The 13,635-nt window shown below is 42.9% G+C and overlaps 1 protein-coding gene across 2 annotated transcripts; it reads left to right on the top strand.

The window, feature by feature from the left end:
• Window positions 1-680: 680 nt before the first annotated feature.
• On the top strand, window positions 681-13,635 carry rflna (refilin A). 2 transcript variants are annotated; one of them, XM_061261155.1, is made up of 4 exons: window positions 681-943; window positions 1,367-1,704; window positions 8,691-8,800; window positions 9,080-13,635. In XM_061261155.1, exons 2-4 carry the CDS (start codon window positions 1,489-1,491, stop codon window positions 9,411-9,413), a joined length of 660 nt encoding a protein of 219 aa, XP_061117139.1. In that variant the 5' UTR covers window positions 681-943; window positions 1,367-1,488; the 3' UTR covers window positions 9,414-13,635. The 2 variants fall into 2 exon arrangements, with proteins under 2 accessions (XP_061117139.1, XP_061117138.1); XM_061261154.1 differs by having other exon boundaries at window positions 681-1,005.

Here is a 13,635-nt window from a genome sequence, read left to right as displayed (position 1 = left end):
TCATTATCAAACAGCCCATAGGCACATAACATGCATGGTAGACCTTTGACCAACAATGCAACCTTTGATGCATATTTCAAGTGTTTGTTTTCCTTGGGTACTAATAGAGAAGCATGCCATAGGAACAAATGGTGGGTTGGTTTAATCTAGGTCTGTTTTTACTTGTGATAAACATTATTATTATTTCATGCTGTCGTGTGAGAAGTCAGAAATGACTATAACTACCATGTGGAGATATAGTGGCAATACATGAATTGCCTTTTGTTTAGGCTATAACAATCCTACTCAAAGTGGAGCAATTGAGTAATGAGTATTTTACAGATACATTTCCACTTATTATTGGCACTATTAATACACTATTATATCATTATTACATTATTATTACAGTTTTTCAATATGCTTGCCATTGAAAAATAAATGCATGCCAGCATTTTATACATGTTTTTTCGTTTCCCATTTTTACGTCACGGTTCTACTGTGACAACCATAAAAAAAGCTTTCACCGAATAGAAGTATTGTACACTAGCCTACTCTTTGTGATTGCAACAGGAGCGATGTGAGAAAGGGCTCGCCCTACTGGCGGTATCTGGAATCGTTCCAGATAATCCCTGGGGCTGGACTGGCTCCAGGTAGAAAAAAGCTGGCACTCTCATTAAGAGCAACCTCTCCGAGATCCAGCAGTTCACTTCGTTGAAGAGAGAGAGTCAGTATCCAGCCTGAATTACAAGAGGCGAGTTCGGCTACGTGCAAGATAGACAACTGCGTTTTTAACAACTGGAAGTTCTGTTGTTAGTGTTAGTTAGTCCCGTTAGTGTCCCGTGTTCACCTTTTCTAAATCGTCTACAAGAATGGAATATTTTGCAAAACTTTAGAATCACGATTCCATGGACAACTTCGAGAATTACTTAAATCGAGATTGATCGCCGGTCAACATGGTCTAAAGGTATTGCTTTGGGGAACGTGATATCTCTATTTACAGACTTGAACCCGGTATGGAGCTTGAAGGTAACCAGTCACGTAGGACTTCGGTGAATTGTCCCATGTCTGTCAATTTAGCCATTTCATATTTCGTATATATAGTGTGTAATTTTAGAAAATATAATGTAAACAGAATTTTTACTTTTTTAAACTATACTTACACAGTATTATCCCAACAGATAAAACTACGATAAGCAACCTATCCGTGATTCTGTCCAGCACAAAATTAAATAGGCATTTGCTATAGCTGCCGAACGAGCTCAATATTTTGGATAATTTGATAAATATATGCACATAGTCTATAAGTACATACTCTCGACACTCGGTCGAAAATACACGCATTGTCAATAAAGCAGGAGATTATGATACTGTTTTCATTTCCTTATAGAGAACCGAAAATAAAGGAGAAGCTAGCTACTGGATATCGTCCGAGGCTTATATCAAGGTCTGACTGACAAGGAACGTCTGGGAGAGAGTTTCGCCTGGTTTTTGTATTCAGCTCTCCCAGAAATGGTGGGGCACCTACATTTACAAGCTATGGATGACAGTCTAAAAGGAAAGAACAGGGAAGGGTTGCTCGACAGTCCGGATTCTGGGCTTCCCCCAAGCCCAAGTCCGCCCTTCTATTCACTGTCCCCGGCTCTGCTAGAGACGCGATCCGCCAGCTGCACAACCTCAGCTGAACACCATGGAAACTATAAAGAGAAGAGCAAAGAAGGCAAGCTGGTAAGTAAAATGTTTTGGCTACATATACGAGATGAAACATTACTGTTGTTTGTCATGTTGTGAAGCGTAATTAACATGACAAACAACCAATTGTTAGTGTTATTAAAACTTCATAATTGTAAACACCTGATCAATAATTCGTTGCACAATTTCATCACAAATCTTAAAAACTGACAGTCCGACGATTAGTTCTATGAAGAAATAGCTTTGGCTATACCAAACAGACTGTATTTACACTTTGAACGTAAAGGTAGCCTATATGAGTTTTGCCTACTTAACGGAATAATTTAAATGTAGGCTTATGCAATTATATATTGTAATTGTCAGGTGAAGTTAGAGGGTAGATCATTTTGGTGTCAATCGATGTTGTGCCAGTGCCTCAATTGTTGGTCAACATTTTATCGCAGGCAAGTAAATTATCGAATCGTCAAACAGAATATTGCACAACAATTCAGATAGGCCTATTTTCCTTTGACAGCAGCCGGTATGAACGGTGCACACTGCCGACGTCCATATTTCTGAAACGGGGCTCTATTTTCTTTCAGTAAACAGAGCTCTAATTACAGTACTTACTCTGCCAACATCTGGACATAAACTGTTTTGTGCTTTGTAGTATTTACCTGAACCTCGGAAACAGCGCTCTACAAAATATAGCCTATGCCTAAATGGTGATAAAACGCTGCACTGTGGAAGAGGGGTATGTAGTTCGTAACGAAGACTAAAGTTTAGACAGTAGGCCAATTTATTTTCAGGAATGGATTTCACAATTTAGCTGATGCAATTTTAACCCCGTTGAATGTGTTAAACGCAAACTCTTATATTGCATTTTGTTGCAAGTAATAGCATTTAAATCCTTATTATTATTATAATTATTATTATTATTATTTTTGCGTTAACGTGATCCAAAACAAAGTCCCCCAAAGTTAATTCATCCATAAGTGCCGTTTACTTCAAGATCAGAGCAAAACATTTTCCTACACTTCATCTGGTCAACAGGTGGCAAAAGCAAAATTCGGCTTGAGGCTAATGTTGTGATTCACGAGTCGCCTACATATCACGTTCGTTAAACTAGTTTTATCATACAGTACATTGCTCACTGCTTGTTTTAGAATTATAATTATTATTATTTTTTAGAAATGCCGTTTCATGCAACATATTTAATTGCTTAGAAGGCCATTTGTGCTCCTGAAAATAAATGAAGACAAATTATTATATATATATATATATATATATATATATATATATATACATCTGTGTTTTAAAGAAAAAAAAAGGTCTATTCTTAAATATTACACATAATCAAGCGGATTGCCCCAAGTTTTGGAGGCAGAACGTAATCAAACGCTGAAAAATTTGTGCTCTACTGATAAGGGCTAAACTATGCCTTTAATTTTTTAAACATTACCGGAGAGTTAATGTTTCACTGAGTGAAATACTTTGACCCATATTATTTCTTCTTTCCAAGAAAAAGGGATATGGCATTTAAGCTTGTTGATTCAGAGCAGTGACATGTTCCTATTCATCTTTGAAATTAAGATGTACGGAGAGCACATTGGCTTACTGTTCCCGTCTCACAGGGCTATGTGAAAAGGCCTAAATTATTACCATGCCCTACTTTTTCACATGCCAGCATTTCTGACTGGTAGCCTGTCCTGTAAGAGAAGCAGGTCATTTGATCAGAGGTTGTGGCTCTCTCTCTGTATGTGGTCTTGCAAGAACAGTAGCACGTATGGATGTTTTTGTATGAATGTGTGCGCACATATGTGTGTGAGCATGTGCATGTTTGTGTGCCCACTCGTCCATTTCTGTTTGTTTGGGCTACACACTGACCCTCCTTGTTGAGGATCTGGGCAGCAAAGTTTGGTCTGCGTCAAGCTCTCCTCCATCTTCTCAAGAAGGAAGCAGGGGCAGGCGCACACACATTCTTGCTTACAGTTGGAATTTGGAAATTCCCACAAGACTCTCCCTACAGTAAAAATGGTTGTTCTAATAGTGTTGTGAGGAACTATTACTCATGGCTAAAATAGCACAGCAGTTCTGATCGAGATACTTTCATTGGAATTTCTCCCTCTACAAAATTATCTAAATGGATGCTTGGATGGAAGCAGGCCGTGTTCGAAGGTTTGGTATAGGCTTCTTACCCGGACAATTTCACGGGGACTAGCCCAAAATGAGGAGAGCTGGAGCACACAGAACCCTTATTTCAGGCTATTCCCTGTGCAGTTGTCCGGGTAAGGGGCCCTTTACTATAGTCTGATTGTGCTGGCGGCTGAGCACCTGCTTAGTCCTCTTTTATTTAGCTGGCTTGAGGCACGTTGGACATCTTCCTTTTTGCCTTGTTCGCTGTGGTATGTTTGGTGGAGTCTGACCGGGCTAGTGACAGCAGGTGATCTCGCTCTAAAAGTGTGTCTACTGACCACCGTCCATCTCAAAAAAGCTCTTCCTAGAACAGAACCAACTTGCCTCAAAATCTCTTCCTGGAACAATCGTCCAGCACATACTAGGTCTCCAATAATCCTGCATGATGACATGTGCCACATACGACTAGCCTGTTCTGCTATTCTGGAGTTTCCTTCTATAAAAAAACAATAGTTCTACACATTGCTGCTTTTTCCATTTTGAAATAGGTTCAGTGGTTCTGGTGCTGGGCTTTTCTTTGATTTCTTTGATTGCAGAACAAAGGGCTCCTTGAACCCGGTGCTTAACTCCACAGATGTAGGAGTTGCGTGACATTGGTTTCTTGAGCCCTGAAAAGCAGTGATATGCTCTTAATCCTCTGAATGTGTAGGGTGCTGGAGCGTACCTGTGTTGTGGTTTCTTGTTATAACAGGAGCTTTGATAGAGGTGCATTTGGCTGCAATCTCTACTTTTCCCAGAACGTTGTTTCTGGAAAAAACAGCTCATGCGGTGCTGTAAGTCTTCACAATGCATCAAAGTGAAAACCTCTTTTTTTGTTTAATTGTGTATTATTTTCAGTTGGTTTTGCATTTAGATCTGCACGTCTGACAGCAGGTAGACTCGCACATGGGAAGATGTTTTTCAGCTTCTATTTTGGAGTGTTGTTATTATATGCCATCTAAGAACAATCTGAAGGGTCTATTTTGGAACATGTGGACTGGCAGGGGTGTTGCAGACAGTTGCATAAGACTAGTGGCCTCTCGCTTCCAATTTAATACCAGGGTCTACATCGACCTTACAAACACACGCTTGTGTGGCACAATAAAATCATTCTTCCCCCTTTAAAGAGAGAACAGAGACGTGTGGGGAGGTGAACTTCAACATGGAGGATGAACGACAGCATTATGAGGGTCAATGGAGCCTGTGTACCGGTGACCTGCTGTAAACCCAAACACAATTGCAGAGGTGGTCCCAGCTTAGAAATTGTTATCTGTCCACCAACAAGCACAGGGGTCTATTTCTTTGGCAGTGATGTCCAGACTTTCCCATGTCATGCTGCGTTAGTCTATGTTTTGTCAGAGGTCGATTCCCACACATACAGGTCTGTGAATTTCGGAAGCATCCGCGTGGTTCAGGCACCCTCCCTGCTCCTCATCTGTACAGGACACCCGGATTCCATCTTTTCCCACCTGAGAGACGGTATGTTATGGAGGAGGCCCAGCAAGGGCATTGCCCTGTGAGGTTTTCATTCACTTCCCGCGCTCGATTGGACAGCCTAGCCAGTGAGGAAGCTACGAGGAACTGCGAGGAGATGCACTACGGAAACCCCCTCCATACTCTGTCCCAGCCTTCACTCGGGCCGCAGGATTAATACAGTACTGTGCCTGTCTGAAGGCTTTGGAACTTTATCAACACAATCAGTAAAAGAGGAAGAAATTGGGAACAGTGCAGTGCTCGGGGACGCCTGTGTGTGTGTGTGTGTGTGTGTGTGTAAGCGGGTTTTGCATCTTCGCATGGTTGCGCTCTGACCAGGTTAGGCATTCTCCACAGTTGGCTGCCTGTGGGAGAATGGGTTCCGTATGCGGCGGGTAAATGGAGCACATGTGGTGGGAGTCAGCAGGGCCCAGAGCCCACCTACCACTCGCGAGTGTTTATGCTTTTAAACGTCTGCCAAGGCATTCCAGCGGATAAACAGCCCAGGCATTTCTGTCCAATCTAGAAAAAAAGGGGAGATGAGGATCTATCCCTGCGTTTGTTCTGTTGTTTTTCTTTCCAGTCCCCAGTTGCTCCATTCGTGGGGAAAGAGTGAGTTTGCAGATTAACTGCCCTTCCGGGGGACCTCGTGTCTCCGGAGTTATAGCGCTGGTAAACCAGCTCACAGGCTGGACTCCGTTTGTATCAGTGTGGGCTGGTATCCAGCTGAAATACAAATGAGCATGGCACCAACGTATTCTGCAAGAGGCAGCAGGAATTACTGCTCATTCAGATTTGGGGAGGGGCACAATGCAGTGAAGCTATGGCACATAATCATCCACGTGAGAGCTTTCAGATTAATCACTGTTGTGTGTGTGTGTGTGTGTGTGTGTACGTTTGTGTGTGTTTCTATGTGTTTGTATGTGTGAGTGTACACCTGTGAGTGAGCTTGTATGTGCATGTGTGTACACATGAATGTGTGTGTGTATATATGTGCTTGTGTGCGTGTGTTCATGATCTGCAGCCAAACACTCATTGCAGCAGTTACTGTCCTGCCTCTGGCAATAAAAAATAAAAAAGGTACAATGTGAAGCCAGTCGCTAGCATAACTCTAAAAACATAATTTTGCACCATCAGATGCAGCTCTGATGTGGATCCTACCCACCTCACACACACACACACACACTTTATTCTGCTTTCATTAAGACCTCTGCCTCTCTCGGTCTCTTCCTCCATCCCTCCAGTGTGTGGCATTGTAACTGGGAGAATGAGAGAATCAACTGTTGCGAGAAACAACAAAGGCTTTAATCGTAATGCTGAGACGCTCACGGCTCAAAGTAATGGCAGGTTCTCCAATCCTCTGGGCTTGAGATACAGCTCACACTGTATGTTCTGATCAAAGAAAAGAACAGGGCACTGAAAGCAAACTTTTTACATAGCAGGTAGGTTTAGGCCCTGTCCTAAACCCATCGGTTATTCTAGGAGGATCAGGACGAGCAGAGAAGGGAGGGAGCGTGCGCCATTTTGTGCTTGCTTGCTCATTCAGCTCCATTTCAAGTGAGCTCATGCCCTCACCTGGCAAAATGGTGAGGGATTATTTGCATCCTCAGACCATCCTCGTTTCTTTCCATCACAATACAGAATTCCACAACAGACACCAGGCGAAAGAGAAGCAGATCTGTTTCTCAGAAAGGGAGGGGCGATGTTGCTGCACTGAGGTGTCTAGAAAGTCAATTTTGTTCATCTGAAAGGTTGAAAATGACCTTCAACACATAACACCCATCAGTTCTTAATGCCAGCAAAATGGCCCCAAGCATGTCAGGATCTTCACAGGCCAGAGGAGGGCATTTACAGCACAAACACTGTACATTCACCAGGTCTCCATACTGACTTAAACCTGCATCCGTTTCAGCTGTTTACAGTGACGCCCTATACACAGGTGTGTCCTGCACTGCTGTGCAGTTTATAACTATTCAAAATAAGTACCCGCTGTCAAACACAGCCAGCCAACCCAAGCCATCTGGCACACACACTTGTGCTTGGGACAGATGATTTAAGGAGGCCCTGTGATTCCCAGAGAGGACAGAACAGTGACAGCGCTGTCCTGGAGACAGAGGGCCAGGAGGACACACAGATCTTTTATCTGTCTGTTTTCTAGCAGCAGGAGCCCATGGCTTTGCCCTGTGCACCTGCTTTAGGGACAAATCCCCATTTAATAAAGCATGCCATCACTGTCCACATGCAGTGTAAGGTTATAGTCAGCTTTGTCTGCGCCATCGCCTCACACTCAATGTGCTAATTTCTTCAGTTTGTTTGCTGTCGCGGTTCTGAGGCTAATGGGTTTCCTGGGCCAAGTGCTATTTGGAGAGAGGCTGGTTTGTGGGTGATTTGGGGGGGAGGGGGTTGTTGGAGTAGGAGAGGAGCATTCTGCAATGTCAGATTGAGTTGCGAGCAGACACTTGGAAACCTAAACCTGGCTTCCAGAAGGTGATGAGGGGGCACCATTTCTCTCACCACATACTGATCGGTAGAGCGGTTAAACTTAACTTAATCTTAATAATAATATAGTTCTTGAATGCAGATGTGCAAAGGGCTGAAAAAAGCCTACGTGTAAGAATGCAGACTTTTTTTTTTTCTCAGCTTGAGATAGTGCAGGCAGGTCTAAATGTTGACCTGTGCTCTCTCTGCAGTATATTGCTGAAGAACAGGTTTTTTGAGTGTTGGCATGACTTAAATGTAAAGCATATTTTTGTCTCGGTTTGACATGTGCCTCGACAAGCAAAATGTGGGGCTCTGGCCCAGGTTAGACAAAGAGACTGAACATTAAAGCAGACAGGATCACAGAGGCGCTCCCCTGCTTCTGCTGAGCTCAGCAGAAAGAGACCTTGAGCTCTGAGCGTAAAAACATTGGGCCAAGGAGAGAGGCTTCCTCCTTCAGAGCAAATCCAATAGTCACAGAATATAAAACACTACCTGCAACACGGCTGACGCTAAGTGCCATTTATTGAAAAAATGGCTTTCATTTCCCTTACAATTTTCACTAAACATGAATGTAATTGATATTAGTCATTTTTACATGTCCAAGGAAAAGTGCCATAGCAAGCTCACAGTAGCGTAGGTAGCCGCACTTGATTATTAAATGCTTTCTACGTCCAATAATGCACCTGGGTTTTCAAAATGCGAGTTTCACAAATTCTACAAAACAGTACAGTTTCGGTTTGACTTTCTAAGGCTAGTCACAATCTTAAGAGTGGAAAATCTGCTGCGCTTTTGCAGCAAACCTGATTGCAATGTAATGAGTGGGGTATGTGGGTATGTGTGTATTTGTGAGTAAATTGTTGAAGGCCATGTCAGCAAACCTGTCAGAGTAATTTAAAAATTTTTCCTTCTTTTAGTTGCCGTATCTGCTCCTGAACTCGACAGGCTTGGACACCAAGGGTCGTATGCACCCAGTTTTCTTTGGAGAGAGCATCAAGGTGAACCCTGAACCAGAGCAAGAGATCAGGTGAATAGTTTCCCACTATCACACACTGCAATACTACACTTATTCACTGATTATATCAAGTGTGTTTCCACAGTGAATAACTGGCTTATACAGTAAGAGACAAAAAAAGGGAAAAAAAATCTACATCTGTCTACAATCAAGCCAGTCAGTCTCTGCAATGCAATACTGCAACCTGAATGATCTTTCAGTATGGTACTTTTAGGTCTTAACAGTGCCACCTGCTGGCTGCCTGTGGTCTTTTATTGACGTATGACCGTGTCTATTGTCTTGGTGCGCAAGGTGCAATTCGGAGGTGAAGTACGACTCGGACAAGCACTACCGGGACCAGGTGTACTGCGCCCCGGTTCCCACGGTGACGTCCTACAGCGAGACGATCGTGGCGGTGCACAACTGCACGTGGCGGAGCTACAAGTCCGAGCTGCAGTTTGAGCCACGCCAGCGGCCCCTGCACTTCCTGAGTACCACCATCATATTCCCCAAGCACGCCAAGAACACTTACCGCACCACGCTCCACTACAACGCCTCCGGGGCCCGCCGCTGGTTTGTCTCCAGCGTGCAGCTGGAGTCCAGCGAGGACGCCAGCCCCTGCATCATCTACACAGAGGACCTTTAAACAGTGCCCTTCGCCCTCCGTACCCATCTCCCCCCTGGGTAGACAGAAAGTGTGTGTGTCTATGCAAGTGAGAAAGAGAGTGTGATGGAGAGAGGAGAGACAGATGGCTTCGGGAACTTTTTTTTCTCTGGGTGTATAGGCACTTACGATTGTGCATATTCTGGATCACACATACAATTAGAGAGCAAGTATTTCATTATTCTCAGTCTTGTATTTGATCTACCAAGTTATTGGACTAGAGTAAATGGATGAGGAAAAGGTAATAAGCAACCTGTTTGAGTTACAATACCTGTGTTCCCATCAGTCCGGGGGGCTGGCTAAATGTCAATGGACATGCCAGGCGGAAATATGAGAAGCTTCATAAGCAAATTAAATCAACATTTAAACTCCTACTCTTTATTGTACCCAAAAAAAGAAGAATCTGAAAAGCAGTATGCATTTCTGGCTAATTCACTCTGAAGGAAGGTTTGGCAAATTCACTCATGAGGAAATAGGTTTGAAATGCGAAACAGACAGCAACAACGCTGAAGCGGAGACTTAACGCAGTGTGTGTGTATGTGTGTGTGTGTGTGTGTGTACTTCACCTAATGCCTGAATCAGGCTTTCAAATCCACTGTATTCTCTTGACATTGTGCAGACATTGGAGGGGTTTCATTTTTTTTAATGAATATTTAAGCAGGAGCAGTATGAATACAAAAAATAAGAACATTCATCCAGTGGAATAACGCATCTTAGTAAATGGAAGATGTGTGGACGTGTCTGGGCTCAGCAGTGAAGGGGAAAGTGGCTCACAGGCCTTGCTTCTCAGCTCATTTGTCCCATTCAGTGCACCTGACTTCCATAAACACTGTAGCCTCCCCACCGCTCCAAATCCAGGAGCGATCACGGTTAAGTGGAATCCCTTAAAGGCTCCAAAGTACTAGGTCGCGCATTTTCATTGCTCGCATCAGTGTGGCTGATGTACCTCGCTGCTTGTAAACTTTTATATGCAGCATAAAGCATTCGGAGAGGAATGAAACAATGAATACATTTCCCAACATGACCTGGAACTCATTACTGTCTTGGGGGGGCACTATTTGAGGTGATTTGAGGCATACTAGCATTCTCTCATGTCATTTTAAATATGAAGACTTCCTTTATCGCTGTATGCATTTGGTGGTATTGGCAAGGAGAAAGGCAAACAAAGTTGTGTTAACAGGCGCTTCGAAGGTTGGACCAAAGATATCCCCCTACAGGGAGGTCTCTGGCCTCTGAGCACTCTCTGCCTTTCACAGTGATATCAGGTTCCCAGACGGTCATGACTGACAACGTTAGGGCCATGCACCGGACTATCTCAGTGCTGACAGATCTTCCAGCATCAAACATAACAGCCTGGGAACCGGATATCACAATATGTTTAAAGCTCTTTGAAGTCTGTGCAAATGACCCGGCCAATCTCATTATCATCTCATGGACGTGTTCACACAGTGTGCACAGAATCTGGAGTGACTCTGAATTGGGATCAGTCATTGGCCAGTCATTGCGCATGGCAGTTGAGGCCCCTATGTGCTGTAAGAGTAGGCCATGCAATGCAGGGAGAGCTGTGGAAGAAAAGCAGGGTTTGTATTTTTAATGTGGCTGGCGCTTCGGCTTAGCATGGGATCCAGTGTCAGACGAGAAGCACGTTGGATGAACGCTTTGATACTTTGTTAGCAAAAGCCCATTTTCCACCTGGAACTCAGTGTGCCCACATGATTAGCCAAGGATAAAAAAAAAAGAAAATGGGCACATTATTTCATGTGTTCTTTTATTTTAAGGTTTTAAAAGGAAATACTGTATTATTGAAAGGGATGTATTCATGTCAACACACTGTCATACTCGAATACAACATGACCTGCCAAACATTTCTAATTTTGGAAAAGGGTTGTCTATCACCCAGAGAAAGAGAAAGACGGAGACAGAGAAAGAGACAGAGTTAGAAAACAGAGTGTCTACCCTGAGTCCATTTTCTATGGAGCCTAAGGAAAGGATTTAATCATATTTGTCATCTGTCCATCTTTGTTGTTTGCTTTGCAGATCATTACAGCTTTGCCAGGAAAGCACTCCTGGCAGTAGTATGTGGGAATTTTACTTTAAATGGTGACCAAAGTTCGAGAGAGAGAAAAAGACAGAATTACTAGACTACCCAAGGATAAAAAAAGCACACCGTTTCTCAGAAAAGTAAAGTAAAAAAAAAAAAGTAATCAAAGGTTCAATTTAAAATGCACACAAACAGCAAAGGACATGTGCAAGTCTGACATCTCTGCGTTCTGCGTGTCAGACTGCATTTTCTTTATTTTGAAAAGAATGCGGGAGGGATAAGTCTCTCAGACAGAAATGGCTGCTGTGCGCGGGGGGGGGGGGGCTGGCTGTAACAGACGAGCGGGCTGGAGCCCAGGGAAAGTGGGAAAGTGGGCTTAATGTATAAAACAGATCTCCTGTAGGTGAGCCAGCAGCAGCTTCCAGCACCCTCGTGTTAGATATCTGAATGGCTTCTCAGCCATGCCGAAGAAAGAGGACTGTTACTGTGACTGAGTGTGTGCGTGTAGCAGGGGTGGTTATGGGTAGGACGTACTCGTGAGTAAAATGGGTTTCAGCAGCTGGAACTGATCCTGTGTAGCAGAGACTGGGAGGGAAGCCTGCTCTGACAGTCTGTGACTGTGTGTGCTCCCCGCAGACTAATGTTGTGACCAGAGAGAGCCTGTCCCAGAGTCCACCCTTTCCCCCTTTACCGCTCCTTTTCAACATCCGAGGCCAGCTGGGGCCCTTCTGGTCGAGTAAGGTTTTAAAATGACAAGAGGAGAACCAAAAAGGGTCACGTTCGGTCTCCTCCCCAATATTTACTGATATGTATATTGTCTTTTCCCTACATCTATCACTATAAAGAGCTCACGGATGGCGCAAAGGTAAACTTGTGACCGAGGTGTTAACCATATGAGCTCAGCGCTACACAGCTTTTCTACATCGTCTGTGTATACCAGAGTGCCACAGAATAATTATATTTTCCTAAAGAAAGGGTGTGAGGGTGATGGAAAATATAGGAAAATATAATTATTCTGTGGCACTCTGGTATACACAACCATAAAAACAACTATGTGAGCTAGAACACACAGAATCAGTCACAGAAAGCCAGTAGTGTAAAAATATGTAGCTAATACACATCTGTAAAATGAAAGGGTTACATTTTCCTTTGGAGAATTCTTATCAGATTATCTTTATTTGGGATAGCTTGATTGGTGTTGTGTCTGACCTGATAACTTACCTTTGTCTGTCATATATATATTTGAATTTAAATATTGAATTTTAAATATTGAATTGGAATTTCTTACCTCAGTTTCTATTTTAAGAGTTTTTTTCATTATCTTGTAAAAACAAAGAAACAAACAAACAAAAAAAAACTACACTGTATTCTCTTGCTTTAAGTTTGAATGCAAATACTCTTTCGAAGACACCAGCTGCAAATCTGAAGTGTTACACATTTGTTTTAGTTTCTAAACAAACAAGTAAGGAGTAACAGGTGACAAGACAAAGGGAGTGCATTCAGGGTATGTTGAAATTAGTCAATATACTCAAAAAGACAATGCGTTTTCAAGGCGTTAGAGCATGGATGGCTATAGCAGGAAGGTGGGTAAGGAATGATTCAAAATGTGTATTGAGAGTTGGAGACTGAAGCAAGATTATTTTCCGTAGTCGTAATGACATGGTTGGTGGACTGACTTTCTGCCATTGCAGAGTCAGCTCCCTGCCTGCTAAATTTGAAATGAAAGCAGGGGTGTAATTGTGACTCAGTCTGACATGTGGTGTAACTGGATCGCTGGCCTTGTCGTGGTTGGAAAGGAAGTGATGGATTATAGTCTTTGCTTAAAGTTACGAGGAGAAGCTTAGTAAGATGTCAAGGGTACGCGAGATGTGACGGTCAGGAATGAGAACTGGTGGCATAAACGGACGGATGAAAGGCATTGGGGTTGGTTCTATTTGGTGTAAATTGCTTTTAATAACTGATTTTGTTTTGTTTCCTAACATCTTGACAATTAATGTTCTTGTAAAATACTTTCATGTTGTATATGTGGCAATAAGGCACTTCATAATTATCTTTATATTTTTGTATTTTTTCCCATGTCAGTGCTCTTTTGGACAACAGATGAGAAAATAATTTAAAGAGACAAATGTATATCTTAATAAAAAAAAACCCTAAAGCCCAAAA

Source organism: Conger conger, chromosome 11 (assembly GCF_963514075.1).
Source record: "Conger conger chromosome 11, fConCon1.1, whole genome shotgun sequence".
Classification (NCBI taxonomy): Eukaryota; Metazoa; Chordata; class Actinopteri; order Anguilliformes; family Congridae; genus Conger; species Conger conger.
This window is presented reverse-complemented; position numbering and strand designations above follow the sequence as displayed.